General features: G+C 36.7%; 1 protein-coding gene across 3 annotated transcripts in view; it reads right to left on the bottom strand.

Annotated features, from left to right (window-relative positions):
- The window catches only part of xrcc4 (X-ray repair complementing defective repair in Chinese hamster cells 4), a 37,329-nt gene that overhangs the window by 3,174 nt on the left and 12,679 nt on the right, over positions 1 to 21,476 (bottom strand). For 2 of the 3 annotated variants that reach the window (XM_051907808.1, XM_051907810.1), the window contains 4 exons: positions 15,269 to 15,435; positions 12,039 to 12,188; positions 10,998 to 11,143; positions 5,829 to 5,970 (listed from right to left, as the gene is read on the bottom strand). In XM_051907808.1, the coding sequence (XP_051763768.1) occupies positions 5,829 to 5,970; positions 10,998 to 11,143; positions 12,039 to 12,188; positions 15,269 to 15,435 (605 nt within the window). Of the gene's footprint in view, positions 1 to 2,176; positions 2,598 to 5,828; positions 5,971 to 10,997; positions 11,144 to 12,038; positions 12,189 to 15,268; positions 15,436 to 21,476 lie in introns of those variants that run through there. The other variant, XM_051907809.1, reaches the window with a different exon arrangement.

Here is a 21,476-nt window from a genome sequence, read left to right as displayed (position 1 = left end):
CATGAATATGATAAAACAATGAATATTTAATGAAGAAATATTTCAGATTCTGCTCTATTTCTAGGTTACTAATCGTAAATGCAACATAGAAGCATTTTCACTAGTGGAATCAGACTTTTAGAGCCCAATGTACAAGCAACAGGGCCATATATTGTAAACCAGATTGTGTTTCCAGGTTCATGATCCCTATAGAATCACATTTAAGGTCTCATCTTGCCAAAAGTGCAGTTCAGGACTCAAATACCTGCTTTAGAGACGTGCAATTAAAAAGCTGTCTGGCAAAAGAAGCAAGTGTTAGATGAGGTCCACAGGGATTGACACAACAGAACGGAGCGGAAGTCTTTAAAAAACGGTTTAAAAACAGATGCCACATTCTGTTGCTTCAAATAAACACATTTATTAGTAAAATCATCGGTGTCTATGAAATAGCATCCTTTACCCAGGACTAATCTTGGGCCATTTGGAAAAAACCCTGAAGTCACCATGATATCAAAATGGACAACTCTTATTTTTTTTTTATGGAATGTTGCAGTATTTATTATAAATGATTTATCCGTTTGCATAATTTTTTTTTTTTCAAATTTATGTGCTCTCATAATCTCTCATAATCAAAATAACTTCCCCTTCCTCTTGCAGCGACATCTGTTCTCTCAGATGACGTGGCATGAGGGCGGGACAACCTGTCACTCACATGAGATTGACCAATAGCAAACCATTTTTTCTTGTTTGAGAAGCCCTCCCCTAAGACTATTGCAACTTCCGTTTCATGCCGACTTTAAAGTAACAAGCAGCTCCCACTTGCAAATATATGGTGTTCTGTCCTTAAAAATATAATGAAACAAGTGAGAAAAGTCAGTATTTGTCCTTTTCTTGACCAAAAAGCTTGTATATGGTGTGTTGGTACCAAACAAACACTGAGAAGCCCAAAGATTTTGATCTTTTTGAACATGTAAACACTGAAATGGAATCAGCTGATTAGTTTGTTCTCATTTGACTCTTGAAAACCACATTTTATTGAACTAAGTAATTCGAGCATCAGAAATGCATCTTTAAAATGCAAACCCCAAACGTTCATCTGTGAAACGATGCTTAGTCAGCGCAATCTCAGTGTAAACAGTGCATTTGCATTTCTGCACACGTAAATATCGCGGTTTGATCAAGGGGTTCCCCTGTGCGGCCCGCATCTGGAAGTCATTTTGACACAACTAAACTCTCCTGTAAGGGCAGCTTTGATGATGAACAGAAAGAGTTGCTTTCCTACTGCCCTCTGGGAGGAAATCCGTAGGTACGGGCACGGATAACGGGTGAGCACACACGTAGATCACGTCTTGTAAGCCGCTATAGTTGCTGTCGTGATTCACTGGGAACAGGCCGGGGATTGTCTGAGGGTTGGAAAAAAAGGTCTTATGTTTCTTTTAAGTTATTATTACGAGAAGCACTGGATCTGGTTAAAAAGGAGCCCAGAAAGATGTTACGGTACAATTTCTAATAAAAACCACAGCCATCTATGAGACATAAGAGTAAATAATGTAAATGGGTAAATGTATATCCACATATCATGAAGTAAACCAATGGATTATTTAATAAAAAATGATGAAAAACAGGTTTTGTTAACACACTGAACTCAAGTAAAATAAATAACCAGCAATGAAAAAAGTCTTACAGGACGTCTGAAACACCACCACTGGTCTTGGTTAGATATTGTTTCATAAGTTTTTCAAGGGTAAATATTTCTTAACAGAGGCAACACAAGAGTGAATCTCTCAGAAACAGACTTGAACAAGTAAAAGGGCAAAAAAAAAAAAAAAAAAAAAGGGGCAAAAAAAAAAAAAAGTTTTGCATATGACAATTAAATGCACTTAATGCATATTTTGCATATGACAATTTAATGCATTACTACACATTATATATTATATATGCATTATATATTTATACTATATATAAATACTGCAAAACTTAAATATAATAATGTAACCTATACATATACACACACACATACATACACATATATATATATATATATATATATATATATATATATATATATATATATATATATATATATAAATATATAATATTATATATTATATTTACATTTAAAGTATACACACACACACACACATACACTATAAATGTGAATATATATATATATATATATATATAATATTAATTATAGTAGTGAGCATTTGGAAGGAAATAAAATCAAAATGATGTCACATTGCATAAAGAAATCTTGTAATTTTTGTTTCTTTTTTCTTTTGATTATGGAGTAAAACATGACCTGGACATTTCTTTGGGAGACCCACAAAGCAAACGGCAGCAAACACACATTCTGAGTGCTGTGTTAATGCGGTGTAACTGGCCTGATTGTTGTCTGTTGTCATGCTCTGCCAGATCCATCTCTAGGCAGGTGCTGGGAGACTGTAGAACAGCACTGTTTCAGCCAGGGGCCAAATGAATCCACGTCTGTCTGCCTTCTCTCACTCTGCCTTTCTCTGAGAGCTGTCTTCCTCTTCTTCATCTTCTAAAAAATGACTATTTAAGTTCTGATGCATTTCTGAATCCTCTAACACAGTTTCGACTTTCTTCTCTTTGACCTGGGAAGGAGACACTTTACAGTCAATTTTACTTTACTGTCTCAATGAACTGTCTTTTTTGTTTGTCTGTGCAATCTTTAATCAAAACATTCTAACTTTCTCCTCCTCAGAAATGACTCTTCAATCCCTCCCTTTAATCACCTGCCTCCATGCTGCAAAGTAACACTTACTTTTCACAACCCAGCCCTACATTTCTTTTCCTAAAAGACTTATATAAAATGCATTACAAAAAGATTTTCATGTACATTTAAATATAAACCACCCTAAATGAAGTTCCCCTGATCTGAACATGTGGTTCTGTAGCTGAATAAACAAATGATGTCTGCTGGCTGATTCTTTTCAGCCTTTAGAGGAGAAATGCTTTTAAAAATGGCCTTTATTGGAGCAGATGCCATGGCACAGAGTCTCACCATCTGTGGACAGCAGCGATTGTGCGGTTTGTTTGTGAGAAAAAAAAAAAACTGTGGCACACAGTTCTTGTCTCTATCTAATGACTTGTATTTTGCCTGCTGGGAAGCTGCTACTGGCGAATTTCTTGATGCCCATACAGGGCTTTTAATCCTACAATAAAAGGCCATTTGCTTTTTGATTACTCTAGATGTTGGCAGAGTGATAGAGACACTGGCATGGAAGGTGCTAGAGGTCTGAACAGTGACTGTGTTCATAATCAACATTCAATAAGATTTATTTTTTAAAGAAATTAATGTCTGAGTTGCTGATTTTCATACTATAAAAATAGTGATCAGGACCTGTCAAGCTCTAAAAAGAACAAAAGTACAATAAACAGTTTCATAAAGTAGGCTTTTGTGTTGTATTTAAAATCTTCTGAAGCAATGCAAAAAAAAAAAAAAAAATTACATTAATAAAATATGCATAAACAGCACATTATATATTTGATTATCATCATATATTATTTTTGACATTTATTTATTTGACATTTTTGATGCTTGACAGGCTCAGTCCCCATTATTTTCATTGTATGGAAAACAACATGAATATTCTTCAAAACATCTGCTTTTGTGTGGAGAGAGACAGTCATACAGGTTTGGAACGACATGAGGGTGAGTAAATGATGAAAGGATATTTGGGTGATCTATCCCTTTAACGCCACATAAAATGCAGATTCATTCATGATACACCACCACTAATTTGTGTCACGTTCTAGAAGAGCGTTCCAGCTCTCAAATTGTGCGTAATTAGCCAAGGCATTCAAAGCCACACGGCTGTTTAAAAACCTCATTCCAGGAACAGAATGAGAGACTCCAGCTGGATTTCTCCACTTGTGTGATACGAAGTGGCATATGTGATATTATTCTCTAAAGAGGTTAGAGCCAGATCTCCATGCCACAGAAGTATATTAAAGTTTGGAAAGTCTTAGCGCGGTAGCAGAGCCCGTTTCGTAACGGCGGCCTGCAGAAAGAGAAAGAAAGTCCAATACAAACTCTCAATGTCCCTCAACACCTGACACGCAAACACACGCACAAAACATCTGGCGTAGAGGCACCATTCTGTCATAGACCACCGCGGCCTCGGCCCGCCGGGGCCTGCGAACGTCACTGCTTTAAGTGTTTGCTGACAGGGGGAGCAGTCATGACACTGGGAGACTAGAATCACTTTTAAACAGAATCAGTTTAAACATTTACTCTGCCTGCAGAGCCACACAAACATTCTTGTTTTTACCAAGTTTTAAAAGACCCTCATTAAACATTAATCTCTCCATATCCCAGCATAACGTCAATACAATATGAAGCCAAAGCGTCTTTCGTATATTTCTGCCAACTCGAGTAACTTTCATATATGTCTGCCAACCCAAAAAACACAGGATCTGTTCCAAATGCTGGTTAGCTGCCCTTCTACCTACTGTCTACTTTGGCAGCTCCCTTTTAAGGCAGCATCCAAACTAAACTGATTTGAAATGTGTAACGACTCAGTTAACAAATCAATCGCGTCACATGTAAAGTGCATCAGACATTCATGGATGGATGGATGGATGGATGGACCAATATACAAACAGATGGACGGATGGATGGATGGATAGACCAATACACAAACGGATGGATCAATGCACAAACAGATAGATGGATGGATGGATAGACCAATACACAAACAGATGGATGGATGGATGGATGGATGGATGGATGGATGGATGGATGAATGGATAGACCAATACACAAACAGATGGATGGATGGACGGACCAATACACAAACAGATGGATGGATAGACCAATACACAATCAGATGAATGGATGGATGGATAGATAGGCCAATAAACAAACAGATGGATGGATGGATGGATGGATGGATGGATGGATGGACCAATACACAAACGGATGGATGGATGGATGGATGGATGGACGGATGGACCAATACACAAAAGGATGGATGGATGGACGGATGGATGGATAGATCAATACACGGATGGATGGATGGATGGATGGATGGATGGATGGATGAATGGATGGATGGGTGGATGGACCAATACACAAACAGATGGATGGATGGATGGATGGATGGATGGATGGATGGATGGATGGATAGATGATGGACCAATACACAATCCGATGAGTGGATGGATGGATGGATGGATGGATAGACCAATACACAGATAGATAGATAGATAGATAGAATCACCTAGGAATAATAACACTGGAATAACAACTCAGAAATAATAAGTAATGCCAAATAATCTCCAAAACAGTGTGACTATTTTAGGATAAACGCAACACGTTTTCTCAGGATCGGCGTCCCTCAGGTGTCATCAAGTCTGAAGAAGTTGCTCAATTCAAATCTAAACCATTCATGGGATTTTTATTGTACAATTGTGGAAGCCACTGAGGTACTGGCAAAGGAGGAGATGAAATTATACACATTTTCCTATTAATAAGTAAAAAATCCTGGAGAGAGAAGCACCCAGGGGGGCCTCCACTGGAAAAATACAAGGTGCTGGCAAAAGACCAATGGTTTCCGTACAACGGAAGAGGGTTCTGGGAAACCCGCTTCTGTCTGCCCGACTGGCTGCAGGCGTGGAGAGAAAGTGGACACCAGAGAGTAAGACAACCGGAATTATCACTGACATTTTTATTGCAGCAGTCGCAGGGGTTTATGGGTATCATATGCAACGTTAGATAACAGGCCTCCAGGAGTTTGGGTGCGTAACGAGCCGATCGACCACAATAAAATGTGTAATTAGATGGAGGATATGTGTAAATCTTTGGATGTGAGTGATGATACCTGGATCTCTGTCGCTGGTCCAGCGCTGCTCGTTTGGCTTGAGTCTCCAGCTGTTGGAGATGTCGGTGGCGACGTTTGCGGCAGGGGGCCACATCTGTGATGTCATTTAGGCTGTCGTCCATCGGGCTGCTTTCTGGCATCTCTGTTAGACAAAACATGGAATAGTTCAAGTGTTAAAGTTCATCCACTGTTCATTTTTTTCTGTCAGTTTTTGTCTTTTGATGAAAATGTACTACACATTTAGAAAATATTTCATTATGCCATATTCATGAATTTTACTTGAGAAATGGTATAGATAATTAATTGTAAATTATATATATTTTTTTAAAGTATTTCAGCAGAAAATATTTTTAAAAAATATGATTTCAATATACAAAAATGTAACATTTTAACATTATAATGTGCAGAATTAATAATGCGCATTGAACAGACCAAATAATAAACAAATTTGGGAAAAGAAGTACAAACATTTATATATTTATTATTTATACATTATTATATAATATTATATAATATTCATAAATTATATTGTATGCTAATAAATATTATTAAATATTTTAATATAAATTATTTTTATATTTCTATTTTTCTAAAAACTTAATTAATGTTAATGTCTTAAATTGTTAATTTTATTAGCATGTAATTTGAAAACTTGTTTGTCTTAGTTATTGACAAAAAAAAGTAAAATAAAAAATAAAACAATAATTATCCGAATTATTTTGCCAATAATTTCATTTCATTTTCAAACACATTTAATTATAAGCAGAAATATCCAACCTGATCGATTAATGCCATTTCTAAATATGATCTACATAGCCATTTGCTGCCAATTTAATGATTTCAGTCATTTAAAAAAAAGGACAAGATGAGTTATTTTTTTAGCTCTAAATAGGATTAATGGAGGTTCTCACAGCCAGTGCTCAGGCAGCCGGCCAAGATGTGACTCCGCTAACACAATAAACATCATAAACGCATTAAAAGCATGTTGAGCATCAACAATAAGCATTGTACATGCGGCTTGACTGCAATAAACACAATAGGAGAACATCCGTCTCATGTGATATGCCATTGTAGTACAGTGGGAGATTGTTCAAGACTGCAAGAATCCAATAGTCATTCTCATGTGCCATTGACTTTTTGCATTGCCAGACATTTCCATGCTTGTTTCTGGCAGTTGTTTACATCTACATGAGTTTAATTTACACTGGTGGACAGATATTACTATGAAACCGGGTGGGTTTGACTCACATTAGTCGGTGCAACAAACATCCTAACCACATTAAAGACTTTCAATTATGCTTCATGTACTGCACCCTTATGGTAAACTTTATAGTGAAGAAAAAAGACTAAAGCTACAACTCCTACTCTTTAAGTACAAAAACATTACCAAGCACACACTTCTGAAACATAAACCATTGCATCATACTTGAGGAGAAAGGAAAAGCACAATAATTGAAGCCCGAAGGGCTCTGTCTGAGGAATCAAGCCAAAGCAACTCACACCTAGCAACCATACATTACAATTCAGCCTGTTTACAGGGTCACATGATTGTAGAAGGGGGTTTCTAGCTTTTCACTTTTACTCCACAGAGCTTACACAGGGGGAAAAACAGAGAAATTGAGCAACTCGCAGAATAAATCATGTGTGACTCCACCTCATTTCCCGTTCTGTGCCTCAAAACTGACTCAACAGCCTGATGAAGCCCCCAAACACGGTCTTTGAGTAGCCCGATGTCGAAACCGACCAAAAGCAGACGTGTTGCCAAGGAACAACTATTCTAGGAGATGATGTCATAGCTGGGTAAGCAATGACGGACAAGGCAAAGGAGGGCTAAGGGAATGAACTACCTGTAGGCCGTCTTAGTTCTGGCTCAAAGGTTTAATATGCTGCTTCATCCAACCTTCAAAACCAAAATCACCCTGCTGGACGAGCTTTAGACAACAGAGCGAATACCTACAGTGATGTCATCTCTCTCATTGACGCAATGCATTATAAGTCTTTGCAGTTTATTTGTGATCTACTGGTAGAAATATTACAATATAAATAGTGTTATGTAACCAATCGCTCAAAATAATTAATTGGTTCGAGCAGGACAAAATTAAATTAAACAAATTAGTTCAGTCAAATTAACTTTTATGAGTATTTAGCAATTTCTTTTTCTTTCAAGTTCATGGAACTGATATATTTTAAGTAAACTGAACTGTTTCATTGTTCTGAGTTTTATGAACTTATTTCTTTTAATTTAGACTAACTTAAGTTTAAGTGAAACTGGGCTGGGATTTCTATTTCCCAGCATGCTTTGCCCATGGAACTCGAAAAGGAGAGTAAATGCTAAAGTTAAGTGTTATATAATGTTTTTTGTGCAAGATTAATTTTAAGTGGAAGATTTAGCAGTGATTAATGTTTTGTTATGCTAATTTAGAAGAGCTTCTGTTAATGTGGGTTTTTGGAGAGTTACCATCATGGTGACAAGTGGTGCATGCGGCTTTGTTTTGAGAGCAATGCTAAATGCTTTATATTGCTGCACTCATTCAGCATATGCTATACCATGCTATTGTTAATATGTTAGCATCTTCTGAATTAGCTCATCATAGCTAGCTAAGTTTACACTAATAAGAATGTTCATATTGAGGTTACATGAAAATTTTAAGTTACATGTATGAATTAATGTACTCAAACATTTCAAGTTAAGAACAATTAAAATGTATGTACAATTAAAATGAGTACAAAATCTGCCAGTTCTGCGTACTTAAACTTTGAATTTCTAAACTTAAATATTTTGAGGCAACTGATTGTCTTAAATTTTGAGTTTTGCCAACTTATTGAGGTTTACAGTGTGTGGCTGTGTCCGAAATCGGCCCCTATACCCTCGTTCACTATTCCCTACATTAGTCCACTAATATAGTTCGCTTGAGCAAATGAGTAAAGGAAAGTAAATGAAAATGAGTGAGTGAATGCACACTCGATAACATGGTTTCGGACACCACTACAAATTGCTGTTACCTCAAATAGTGCCCTTTTTAAGGGTATAGGGGGTGATTTCGGGCACAGCCTGTATATGTAATATAGCTATTTTTACCAAAAAGGGTTAATTAACCATGCAGTAATGCCTATAATGGATAATATAGTGAATTAAATACTTTACAAATGAGAAATACACCATTTTATTTGATTATTTTCTCTACCTGATGGGTGCAACCCAAAGATAACATTATTTATAAATGAACAAGACTGATATCTGTGTAAGAACAGCTGCTTCACATTGTGTAACACAAACACAAAAGACCTACAAGAGTAATAATAACAAGATCTTAAAAAGCCAATATACAAATCATAAATTGTACAATATTTGAAATACACAACCTTATAAACCGCACACAAGTTGAATTCCACATTAATGCACCAACTTGAGATGTCGCTTGGCTAGTTCTTTCTCAACAATATTGCTGAATTCTTTCATGTTTTTTTGGTCGATTTCTACCATTGCATGGTATTGTCATTCTGTCTGGCCCTATGTCAAGATGTTGAGGCTGAGCTTTCATCTTCTTTCCAAGAGTCACTCTAGATCAAATCCGCATCATGTTGTCATTCATCAACCTGAACTTTCTTGGAAGAAATTCCACTAAATTCTCTACACACGCTGCTAAACTATATTAAAATATGAGTTTCATTTGATGTTCTGGGCACAAATTCAGTTGTAGGCTCATCTAGTTTGACTTCAAACTTTGTTAACTTTGCAAACCTGCCCAATGAACACAATATTGCAGAGCCTTGAGAACAAATCAACTCAGCATATACAGCTAGCTGAAGTATGAGAATTTTAACCAAATCCACACAAACTAATCACAGACTTTATAAAAAGTAGACAGAGAAAATCTCAGCAGTAATTTGCATCTGATCACGTGCATCTGAAATTGTGGCTCTCTGAAAACTTTCTGTGAAGTGACATGTGGCCAAGTATGTTGTTCCATACTCAAAGTTTGTGCTCTGCATTTCACCCATCCAAGTGCACACACTTGGCAGTGAGTACTGAACACACCATGAACACCATGAGCAGTGGGCAGCCATTTTATGCTGCATCGGCCGGGGAGTGATTGGGGGTTAGGTGCCTTGCTCAAGGGGTTGTGGGTAATGAGAGTGGAAGAGAGCACTGTTCATTCACTCCCCCACCTACATTTCCTGCTGGTGCTGAGATTCGAATCTGCGACCTTTGGGTTACAAGTCCGACTCACTAACCATTAGGCCACAACTAAAGGAGTGGTTCACTGAAGAACCTGAACCACTCCTTTAGTTGAAAAGAGCATTTTTTTATTTTATTTAATTTTAGTGAAAGAATAAAAAAGTTTTTTTTTCCTTTCTGGGGAAACTATTCCTTTAAGTTAAGGCATCCACACACTATAAGATAATCAGCCCAATTCTCCCCTTCCAACAATCCGAGGTAAAATCCAGATTATTTTGATGGTTCTACAGATTATCTTATCAGACTTTCCTGTGGTGTGAGGTGTGTTAAGAGTGACTGAATCTGCTTGGAGGAACATCAGGGCCACGCCCTCAAATCCTTCTCAGAAATCCTGTTGTGTGGGGGGAACCCCGAGGACAAATGCACACACGCTCTGTAGATTGTCATGTGGAACAAAACAATACCCAATCAGAAAGCGAGCTGACGGAAGACAGAAGCATAACACAACTTCATCCAAACCTTTTTCTTGTTTTCCCCGTGAATTTTCTGTAAAAATCAGTCCAAACGCTATTATCGCCATTTCTTCTTGCCCATCATCCGCCATGTTTGTTTACTCTAAAGCAGTGGTTCTCAAAGTGTGGAGCCAGGGGGGCGCACAAGTACTGGGAGATCAGCAGAAAAAAAAGAAAGAAATCAGCCATTGCATCAAGTGCGTAAATGCCAGATGTATTTAAAGGTTTATAGGGGGGCGTGACCAAAAAAAAAAAATTGAGAACCACTGCTCTAAAGTCACGTTTGACCATAAGAGATTTTGCGAGAATTCCTGTGTTCACAGTCGGGACTCTGGTTGTTTGTGAATGGAATCTGTTAGTGTGTGGTGTGCTGTCTTGGTCACATCGTGGCATTCCACACACTATAGGATCGAACCTGTTAAATCTCTCCCACATTTTAAAAATCTTTTAGTGTGGGCCAGCCTTTAGAAGAATCACCTTGTGTAGGAGGCTTTGGGTCAGGGCGTCTGGGTTCAGCCTCCTGTTCGTCTTCTGTACTACCTCCATAATCACTCTCTTCTCCGGGACTTTTATCTGCAGCAGTCTCGGTCGCCTCGCGGTCTTCACTATCTGCCTTTTTCTTTCTAAGAGAAAACAGTAGGTACAACATGTTAACCAGACATGTGCATTGAAAGTTTCTCTTTCATTCAAAATGTGAACTAATGTAAATTTGTTCTGCACTCGGTGGGAAATTCTGTCATCATTTACTCACCCTCAAGTTGCTGAACACAAAAGAAGATATTTTGAAGAATATAGGTAACCAAACAGTTGATGGAAGTCAATGGGGCCCATCAACTGTTTGGTTACCATATTCTTCAAAGTATCTTCTTTTGTGTTCAGCAAAAGAAAGAAATTCATACAGGTTTGGAACAACCTGAGGGTGAGCAAATGATGACAGAATTTTCATTTTTAGGTGAACTATGCCTTTAATAAGTAATGTTTCCTGAGCAAAATCAGAATATTAGAAGATTTCTGAAGGATCATGTGACACTGAAGACTGGAGTAATGATGCTGAAAATTCAAATACAAAATTTCACAATATGACTCTTTCAAAAACATACTGATGTTTTTGAAATCTTTTGAATGGCAGTGTACAAATAGGCAGAACTATTTATTTGAAATCAATCATTTTTTTTGCAATTCTTTCAGGTGAAACAGAAATTAGACTCTGCTCCTTTAAACGTCTCAATCAAGAGCACAATGCTGATGGACTGAACCTTCTTGGGTTTGTTGTACCCAAACATTTTAAGGTTTCCATCACTCCACAGTTGTTAACAAGCTTGTTGCTGTCGTTTTAAGTTTTCTTTTACACCAAAGCGCAGACAGGAAAATGTTCTCAACACAAAACTGGAAGTGATATTCATCAACGTAATATCATCATGGGATTACCTAATGAAACGGGCATTTCATAAGAAGGGAAGGAAAAAGTTGAACTGAAAAAATGCTTATGATCAAAAAAAATGTGGCACACATCTTTACCTCAGTCGATTCTCTTCTATAGATTCCTCTAGCTCTCTGACTCTCTCCTGCAGGACTCTGAGTTTGGCTTTCTTCTCATTGAGGACCAGCACAAAGCGACTGTACAGGTCTCTCTCCAACGTCTCCTTTCCCTGAACGTACCTTTCCATCCTGTGGCAAAGGAAAAAAGAGCAATGAGACACACCCAAACACTCTTGAGGCCCAGTCTCCCTGGTCACACAGACATCCGATCGCATCGACCAGAGTGGAAATGTTTCGTTATGAGAGTGTTTGTATTACTTACAATTTTTGTGTGTGGTTTTATAAGTGGATAAACACTCAATTACTTAATATGGAAAACCTTAAGAGTGTCTTTGAACTCAGACACCTGTGGCAGTTGTTTGCAAAGTACACACACACGCCAATGAAGTGCCGTCAGTGTTGGGAAGCATTACTAATTCCCTATAATTCTGGTTTTGGAAGATTTTAGAAAGTGTGGCGGCACAGTCTGTCTGGTGATGTCACTGCTGTTGTTTCTCAGAGAGGAAAGATTGAAGCACGTGGAGAACAAGAAAAGAAAGTAAAGATGAGCTTCTCATCAGGTTGGCCCGGGATTCCGTTATGCGCCCACTCACCCACTCCTCCTGAATGCGTCATGTGCAATAAATCAGCAAAATAGATTGTGTTCACTTATCTACAGTTCCCCCTGTTAACACGAGTATAACAGCAAACACAAACTAAAACCGTCTTGTGTATCTGGACTTCCTTAGTAACGTTTAAAAAATGCAGCCAAGATGCACTTTCATTCTGAATCATGGGAGATTATGAGGAGGGGAAAGGGTAATCTATTAGGAAGTTGTAATCATGAACAGGTGAAGGGCTTACGTAATCCCACTATTTTGTTTGAAATGAGTTTTGGCAACACACATATAAAAAAAAGGTTCTCAGGAACAAAGAAACAAATTGAAAGCATATTCCTCATGTTTTGTAGTCCACTTATAAAACAGTCTAGGTTTCATGCAACAATTATTCAATTATTGTGTGTGTGTGTAATATATATATATATATATTACACACACACACACACAGGGCTTGACATTAACACCCGCCAACCCGCCAAGTGCGGGTGGATTTCAGCTGTGGCAGGTAAGACAGCCACTCCCACTAGCCACTTTGGCGGGTTGAATATAATTTTAGCCTACAGCCAAATGAAAGGTAGCCAAGCTCGTCGTATCACAAAATTACATTTTGATCACAATTCTTTATCGATTAACTTGCTGTCGGGATAGGCGGAATCGCGCTAAATGACAACAGAAGCGCTCTCACGTGTGCTCTCTCTCTGTGTCGCGCACGCGATAAGTCCTCCTTGCGCCTGAATAGTCAAATACACGCAAACACAGAAGTCAAAATGCTCATCGTGCGGAGTATCTCGCGTGAATACAGTCGGTTATGGCTTAAGTGGACGTAAACAGGTGGGTAAAAACTGGATGTGTGTCAGTATATTACGTCCATGCATTCAGCAGCCCAATTAAATACCTGTCTGTCATTAATGTTGATCAAACAACAAAAGATGTTAAATAATGTTAAGCCTGACTGGTGTGTGTGTGTATATATATATATATATATATATATATATATATATATATATATATATATATATATATATATATATATATATATATATATATATATATAGTGCTTAGCATATTTATTAGACCACCACACAATGTAAGGTTTGTGCCACAGCTCCCTAAACTAACAGTATTGGTGATTACCAAAATCATTTTTTATGTTTCTGTAATGGTTGATCAACACCAGTATGTGTAAGCTCTTTAGTCACAGTAGTGTTTCTAATGCTAAAATATAATTATTGTTGGGATTTAATGGATTCAAAGATAGATTGCACAAAAGTTTAATCAAAAGCAAGTCTTTGGGAACAACTAGAAACTACTTGGAAGTCAATAAGAACAGGGACTGTGGAAGAGCACATAAAAAAACGCCAGCAAGAATGGAAGCTGTTATTTAAGGGCAAAGGAGGCCATACAAAATAAAATAAAATATAAATATTTTTTTGGTTATTATGTGTGAACAAAGACTGTTTAGTTATTTTGTTATTTGCCTAATAAATAACAATACATTTTTTAGTTTTATATTTTTAGTTTACTGAAATATATTTGTGTTTTCTCTTTAGTATGACAGGTGGTCTCATACATTTTTTAAGCATATATACACAATAATTGAATAATTGTAGTATATAAAAGCAAAGTAAATAATAACTACAGATTACATGTTAAAACATGAGAAGTAGGATGTTCTGCAAGAACATACTCATTCCTCTCAACTTATATATATTTTTCTGAACAACAGTTTCAAAATTTACATTTTAGGGATGACTGTTTGTCATTGATTTTAGAACTAAAAGTCTCTTCGAGTAATGCTAATCGCAGAGCTTAAAGGTGCAGTAAGCGATTTCTGAGAAACGCTGTTGAAAGTGGATCGGACCGAGCACCACCACAAACTTGTAGCCAATCAGCAGTAGGGGGCGTGTCCACTCATGATGGAGGAGGAGACAGAGAGTGAGGAAGAGGGAGATTCGAAAGAGATGGCTGAGAGACATTACAAAAGAGAAAAGGTCAGAGCAATATCACTAGAAAAAGAAGAGTTATGACCAGGCAAGAGCTTTAGGACCCACGCTTATATTTCCAGCGTTTTCATGTGGGAAGGCCTAAAAATGGATGCAGAGGTTGCGTTGTTTCTGCTCCAAACATGAGTAATACTGGTTTTGAGTACATGCTGCTGATGACTAACAACGAACTCTTGCTTGTATATACTTCATTTTTTGTTCTTCCTTGTCATTCGTTCATCATCTTCTTTTTTTATGCTATGATAAAGAGACATTCACTCTTACATGTTCATGCATTTTGTGGGCGGAACAATGAAGGGAGGGGTGTGTTTGTTTGGGTTGATTTCAAATATCAACTGTGTTTAACAATTCTCAGAATTCGCTTACTGCACCTTTAATACTCATAAATCATTAACCACTATTCTAAAAACACATAAGTAGTTCCTGAGGGCACTCGTGTCGAATTAGCCTTCCAGACCAACCTAAAAATTGATGACATGAGTGAACAGCTCCAATTTTACAATTTTTTTTTTTGCCCTGACCCAAATTTTATTTATTCCAAACATTTGTTTGTACAGTACTGTGAGAGCTGAATGAGTTTGGGAGTATTGATCTGGTGTGGACCTACTCTTTGGTGATGTGTTCTTGTTCTTTCCTCAGCTTCTGGTTCTCCTCAAGCAGGTGCTGGTTTTTGGCCCGTAGACGTGTGCTCTGCTCCAGGCTGTGACTAATAAGCTCCCTTATGACTTCGGTGGGCTCAGGCACCGCCCGCAGCTCCACCACACCGAGCCTGAACTGAGAAATAAAGAGAGAGCAAGATTAATAATAGAAGACCTTGTGCAAGCAGGTACCTGGAGGAGACACCTGCCCATCAGATATTGGCATTATCTTCCTGGCTGTGGACACAAGGGAGATTGACTAGGAATGAACTGCACCCACAGACAGTGAGATTTATTTGTTCGGTTCTGAGTTTCGATCAGGTTTAATTTACTGGAGCTGTACCATATCACTCCAGACACCTTATGCAAGTGTACTCGACTTCACCAGGCCTTCTCACTATTTTTGACCAATGAATTTCCATTACTTTTCCATGACATTCGGTCAATCCTTAGTGCATAAGAATTGTTAAAACTAATTTTGATTTAGAGCAATTCGCTAATGAATCATTGAGACCGATGTGTGAACCTGTTTGACTGATTCATTGAAATGAATCATCTCAACAGAACAAATTCACTCAGAAATCAGACCTAATATTAAGCCCAAGGAATATTTTAGAACCAATAAAAAAAAGAAATTTCCATGACTTTACAAGGATAGTTGAGATTTTTTTTTTAAACTTTTGCACATTTCCTAGAAAATACACATATATACACACCTCTGTTAAATAAAATTCCTTTCAGAAAGCACATAAGAGTGCAAAATTATATATATTTTTAGTATTGAAAATATACGGTTTATATATTTTTATATAATAAATGCATACATTAATAACAAGTAAATAAATAATTAGTAATAAATATGCCATAAATTAAATAAATACATAATTACATAAATAAAAAAAGAATGAAAGAATTAATTAAGTAAAATAAATGATTAATGAATAAATTAATCCACATTAAAAAATATAAAAATCAATAAATATGTGTGTGTGTGTGTATATATATATATATATATATATATATATATACACACATACACACACACATAGATAAATTAGTAACAAGTAAAATAAATAATTAAAAAACAAGAATGATAAAAAAATAAGTTAAATAAAAATAATAAAATAAATAAAATATGAAAGAATTAACGAAATAAAAAAATAAATAAAATACACATTTTTAAATAAGTACAAGTATTAAAATATATAAATTATATAATATATAAAATATAAATATAATTCTATAATAATTACTCATAATAAGCTTAATTTACACATAATGGATACATATTTGCAGCAAAAAAAAAGATAAGATTACTGAAATTAAATATGCATGTCATTGCTATTTTATTTATTGCTATTTATATTGCTATTTTAGCAAAGATAGCATCTTAAAGTAAAATGTGGGTGGTTAGTGAATATAATGCTTTTGAATTATAAAACTGAAAAACCAAATTCATGCTACAGAGATTCACTGCCCAACTCTGTCTACCACCTGGACAAACACAGAGACTTCCAGCCTGGACTCTTGTACCGATAAGACAAGCCAACCGCTGTGATGAGAGCCAACAAGCGACAGCGAGTCTCTGATCCTCAAATAGATGAACTCTGACAGCATACACGAGGGACCGGCGCTCGGCCTATAGTGTGTGCCACTCTGTGAATGATAAGGACGACTGCTTCAAGGCAAGAGCGCTGAAGATAACAGACCTCACAGAGACCTGAGAACACAATGAAGTTCTGCCGTAAACCTACTGAGACCGTCCCTTAATCAAACACTTTTGTCCTATAAATGACTCTTGATCTTGACGGCTCTGAGCAAAAGACAGTGGGAACAATCAAGCACATCTTTATGACCTTGTTGTGCACAACTCTAGTACTGTATGTAGTCACTTATCTAAATTGACTTATAATGCACCTACAGGAACAATCATCTTGGAGAAATGGGAAGTTAAGTGTCTTGGCTAAAGGCGCAGTAGGTCATTGATTGTTCCTTGTGAGAATGTTTCAATTACCATCTCTCACCCATAAATGAACAATCAGCCATCAGTTACTCACCCTTATGTCGTTTAAAACCTGTAAGGCTTTCCTTCTTCCATTGAACACTAAAGAAGAAGTTTAACAGGATGTCCTGGAAGCTCTTTTGCATACAATGAAAGCAGATGGAGATGGATGCTGTCAAGCTCAAAAGAAGGGGGAAAAAAAGCAGCACAAAGTATTGTAAAAGTAGACAATTCTATTCTCCTGAGGACAAAGAAATGCTATGTGTGAGTAACAGATTAAAAGTTACACCATTATCAAATCTCCTTTACTATTTTTTTTACTATCAAACTGCTTCAGAAGACTTTTAGAATACAACACCACAAATAATTTGGACTCCTTTTATGGTTTTTCGTGCATTTTTTGGAGCTTGACAGTCACATCTCCTTGTTTTCCACAGAAGAAAGTCAAATGGATTTGGAAAGACATGCATGAGGTGAATAAATGACGAAAGATTTTCAATTTTGGAAGAACTATTCCTCACCATACCACTCCAATTTTTCATTCTACACAGAATGAAAGCGCAAACACAAGATCTGATGCAACTGTCACATTTACGAAGCAGTAAACCAGAGATTCAACATGGAACCTTTTCCAGCCAGAATCTGACGTACCAGCGAGCAACACTCACACTTGTTGCTCCTTTAAGTGATGAGCTAAGAACTTCCATGTCTCAGAGGGTTTATTTGGACAGTTCTGTGTACCGAACCTGGACAAAACTGATTAATCTCACACTGAGAAACTGTGGACACAGACAGGTTGAATTGCTATTAAAACTCTTATGACTAAGACCACATATACATGAGAAGGCAAGCCAGACTTTAGAGTTGAAGTCTTGGTTTTGTTTTTGGGCTCTACTAGAATAGGTTTAAATGCTTGAATGTTCAAAAAACACATTATTTTTTCACATATTTGACATTTTTCCTGCATTCACAGCCTGTCAGAAACGCTCTGTTTACTTCCTGTCTCTATGAAGCCCCTCCTTCCGAAAAGCGCAATGTGCTCTGATTTGTCAGCTGGATCAGCGTGTTGTGATTGGTCAACCACTTCGAGCGCATTTTGGAATTGTCACGCCCCTTACAGCGAGTTTCAATACAATATTAACTCAACCAGGCCTCATCCCCTTTTTTTTGCGTTTGCCTTGGGCAGGAATTTTTTAAATGAGGAATATTGTTCCTTTACTGAAGAAAACTCAAGACTACAATGGAGGTGTTTCAGGTAGTTCAAAAAACAGTGCGCACTGATATAGAGAATAACTCCCGCTGGAGTGACTGTGCTTTGTAAATTTGCAGTCCTTTTTCATGCTCAAACAGCAACATTACACATTAAAGAAAGTTGAAAATGTAAAAAAACGCATAACAGGTCCTCTTTAAGTCTTAATTGTACAGGAGCAATAAATAAATAAATAAACCTTGGTTAACTTAAGATATACAGTGAGATGAAAAGATTTTTGAAAAATTGATTAGGATTATAAGTGGACTTCAGGAGGGAAAAGACTGAAAAAGAAGCAGCAAAATAGAACACAGCCCCTTTAAATGAGGAATACTGATGATGATGGATGTGAGGTGAACGAATACGTAATCCATCGAAGTTAAGGAAACGAAACGTTCCCCCAAAAGAGTGACTAAGAGTGACCTCTTGTCAGAGCCAGCATTGTTCCTGAACATGGCTGGATGGTCTGGAAAGTATTAGACAGTTTCATCTCTGCAATCAGTCAAGTGGCCGGCAGAACCCAGAGCAGATGCCATCATATCCCCGCGAGGACGCTGGGAACCGATCTCCGTTTGTCCCTGTGGGAACAGTCGTTTTCTAGGTGCCACAAATGCACTAAACCACACACAGAGCACTGCAGACCTCCCAACGCTTCTGAGGATCACATGATTATGAAAGTGTGCATCAATCACCTTCCAGAGAAACTATTATTATGAGCAAAGACAGCTTTGCAGGGCACTTTTGGTTCAGCAGTAGAAAAAATAAGGATTTCATATTTCTTATTTATTTTAACGCCATATACTAAATGAAATTAAATTCTTTTAAATGCGTTAAAAATAATATATACTATTATTAAGAAATGGACTAACAAACATAACACATGTATATAAAAAATAAAAATAAAAAAAAAGTTTCACTTTTTGTAACCAAGTCTCAACAGTTTACTTGATGACGGCTCAGTTTAAACACATCCACATGTGTTGGATAAGAGTTTGTGTAGCCCAGCTCTGGGATGCAGAGCATCAGTGTCAAGCTAGTTTACAGCTGTGATCTTCCACACGCTGCCAGGAGCGCTTCCACATGTGCCACAGAAAGACTCGCTTCAGCGCCAACACATGAGAAGTGCTAAACAATTAACAGCAAAAGGAACAAGAGCAAGATAAGCAGAGTTTTTCTCAAGATCCTCCTTAACACTGGTCTGATAGCAATTACAGCATTTACAAAGATGTGGAGGCATTGAGACCCAACCCATGGCAACGTTTAAAATCACTCGTGTTTGCTGTTTGTTTGCTGGATTATTTGAGTAAACCGGATCATATCATTTTAAATTTGGCAGTAGTGTCTGCATGAGAAACCATGAGAAACTATGAAAATCAAATACTTTGAGATACAGATGGTAAGCATTTAAGCACAGGGTTGTTCCATTTAAACCAATCAGATCCTTATTTCCTCACCAACTTCACCTCATGCCACCTCGGAGCGACCGTGTGCCCTATCACGGCACAACAGGACCAACAATGTTAGGAAAATGTGCTCCTGGACAAGGCCATGGGAACTAACGTTCTTTCAAAGCACTTTAATCACTGCACATCTGTTTTTAACCGAAAAAGGCAATGTTTTGTAAAAAAAATTTCTTTAACACAAATAAACTGATTTTTTTTTAATAAATTATGAAAAAATATATAAACACATTATATAAGATAATTATGTTGCATAATAGTAATTATATAACTATAATGTTATATATCCCAGAATGATTTCTGAAGGATCGTGTGTGTGTGTGTGTTGTAGTAACTTTCTTTAACACTATTAAACAGATATAAATTATAAAAAATATAGCTATATATATATATATATATATATATATATATATATATATAATAATTTTATATATTTTATTAAAATATTTATTTAATATTAATATTTTTTATTTTTATTAAAATAAAAATACATTTTATTAAAATGTGTGTATATATATATATACATACATATATTTATACATATATACATTATATATATATATATATATATATATATATATATACACACACACACACACATGTATATATGTAAGCAATAAGGTACGAGAGGCTGCGCTGTATCGTGAATAAGTTCCGTGTTCACAACAATTCAGTTTTTTCAATGTAAAAGTCTTCGCTACTGACTGACACACTCACAAAGACCGTCTTTGCCGCCATCTAATGGCGTAATAATGTAACTTCTGTTGCTGTTCACGGTCAGGGACTTTTTTTTCCGCTCCACATCGTGCCTAACAATGCCCTTCAGCCGTGACTTCTTCACGATACAGCACTAGCCTCGAGTACCTTATTGCTTTTATAAAACGGTTACCACACAATACAAATTTTAAAGCCAAAAATATGTATCAATGCAACTTTCATGAAGTAAACTTTCAATAAAAGCCTTCCTTCCGCCGGATAAAATAGTCCCTGACCTTGAACAGCAACAGAAGTTACATTATTACGCCATTAGATGGCGGCAAAGACTTCTTTATGACTGTGTCAGTCAGTAGCGAAGACTTTTACATTGAAAAGACTGAATTGTTGTGAACACAGAACAAGACGCAACTGACAAATGCTTTGACTAGCGCTGTCAGTCATGGGAAAACCCCTTAACTGTTAAAGGGACAAGATAATACATCGGACATTTAAACTGATTTTTTGTTATGAACATAGGACTGACCTAAAAGAAAATGCTTAATGTGAATGCAGTTAATAAACTCGCTCACTCGATCTTTTTCTCACAATACTCTTCTACATAATACAGTAAGCTTCAATGAACAATATCAATTGAGAACAAACATTTAAAAAAATAAATAAATAAATAACGGTCTTATGTTAATGAGCTCATGATTTTGACTACAATGATTTTTGTACCATTTTTGCAGCTTACTTTCCATAAATGGTCT

The sequence above is a fragment of the Ctenopharyngodon idella genome, chromosome 10 (genome assembly GCF_019924925.1).
Source record: "Ctenopharyngodon idella isolate HZGC_01 chromosome 10, HZGC01, whole genome shotgun sequence".
NCBI lineage: Eukaryota > Metazoa > Chordata > Actinopteri > Cypriniformes > Xenocyprididae > Ctenopharyngodon > Ctenopharyngodon idella.
This window is presented reverse-complemented; position numbering and strand designations above follow the sequence as displayed.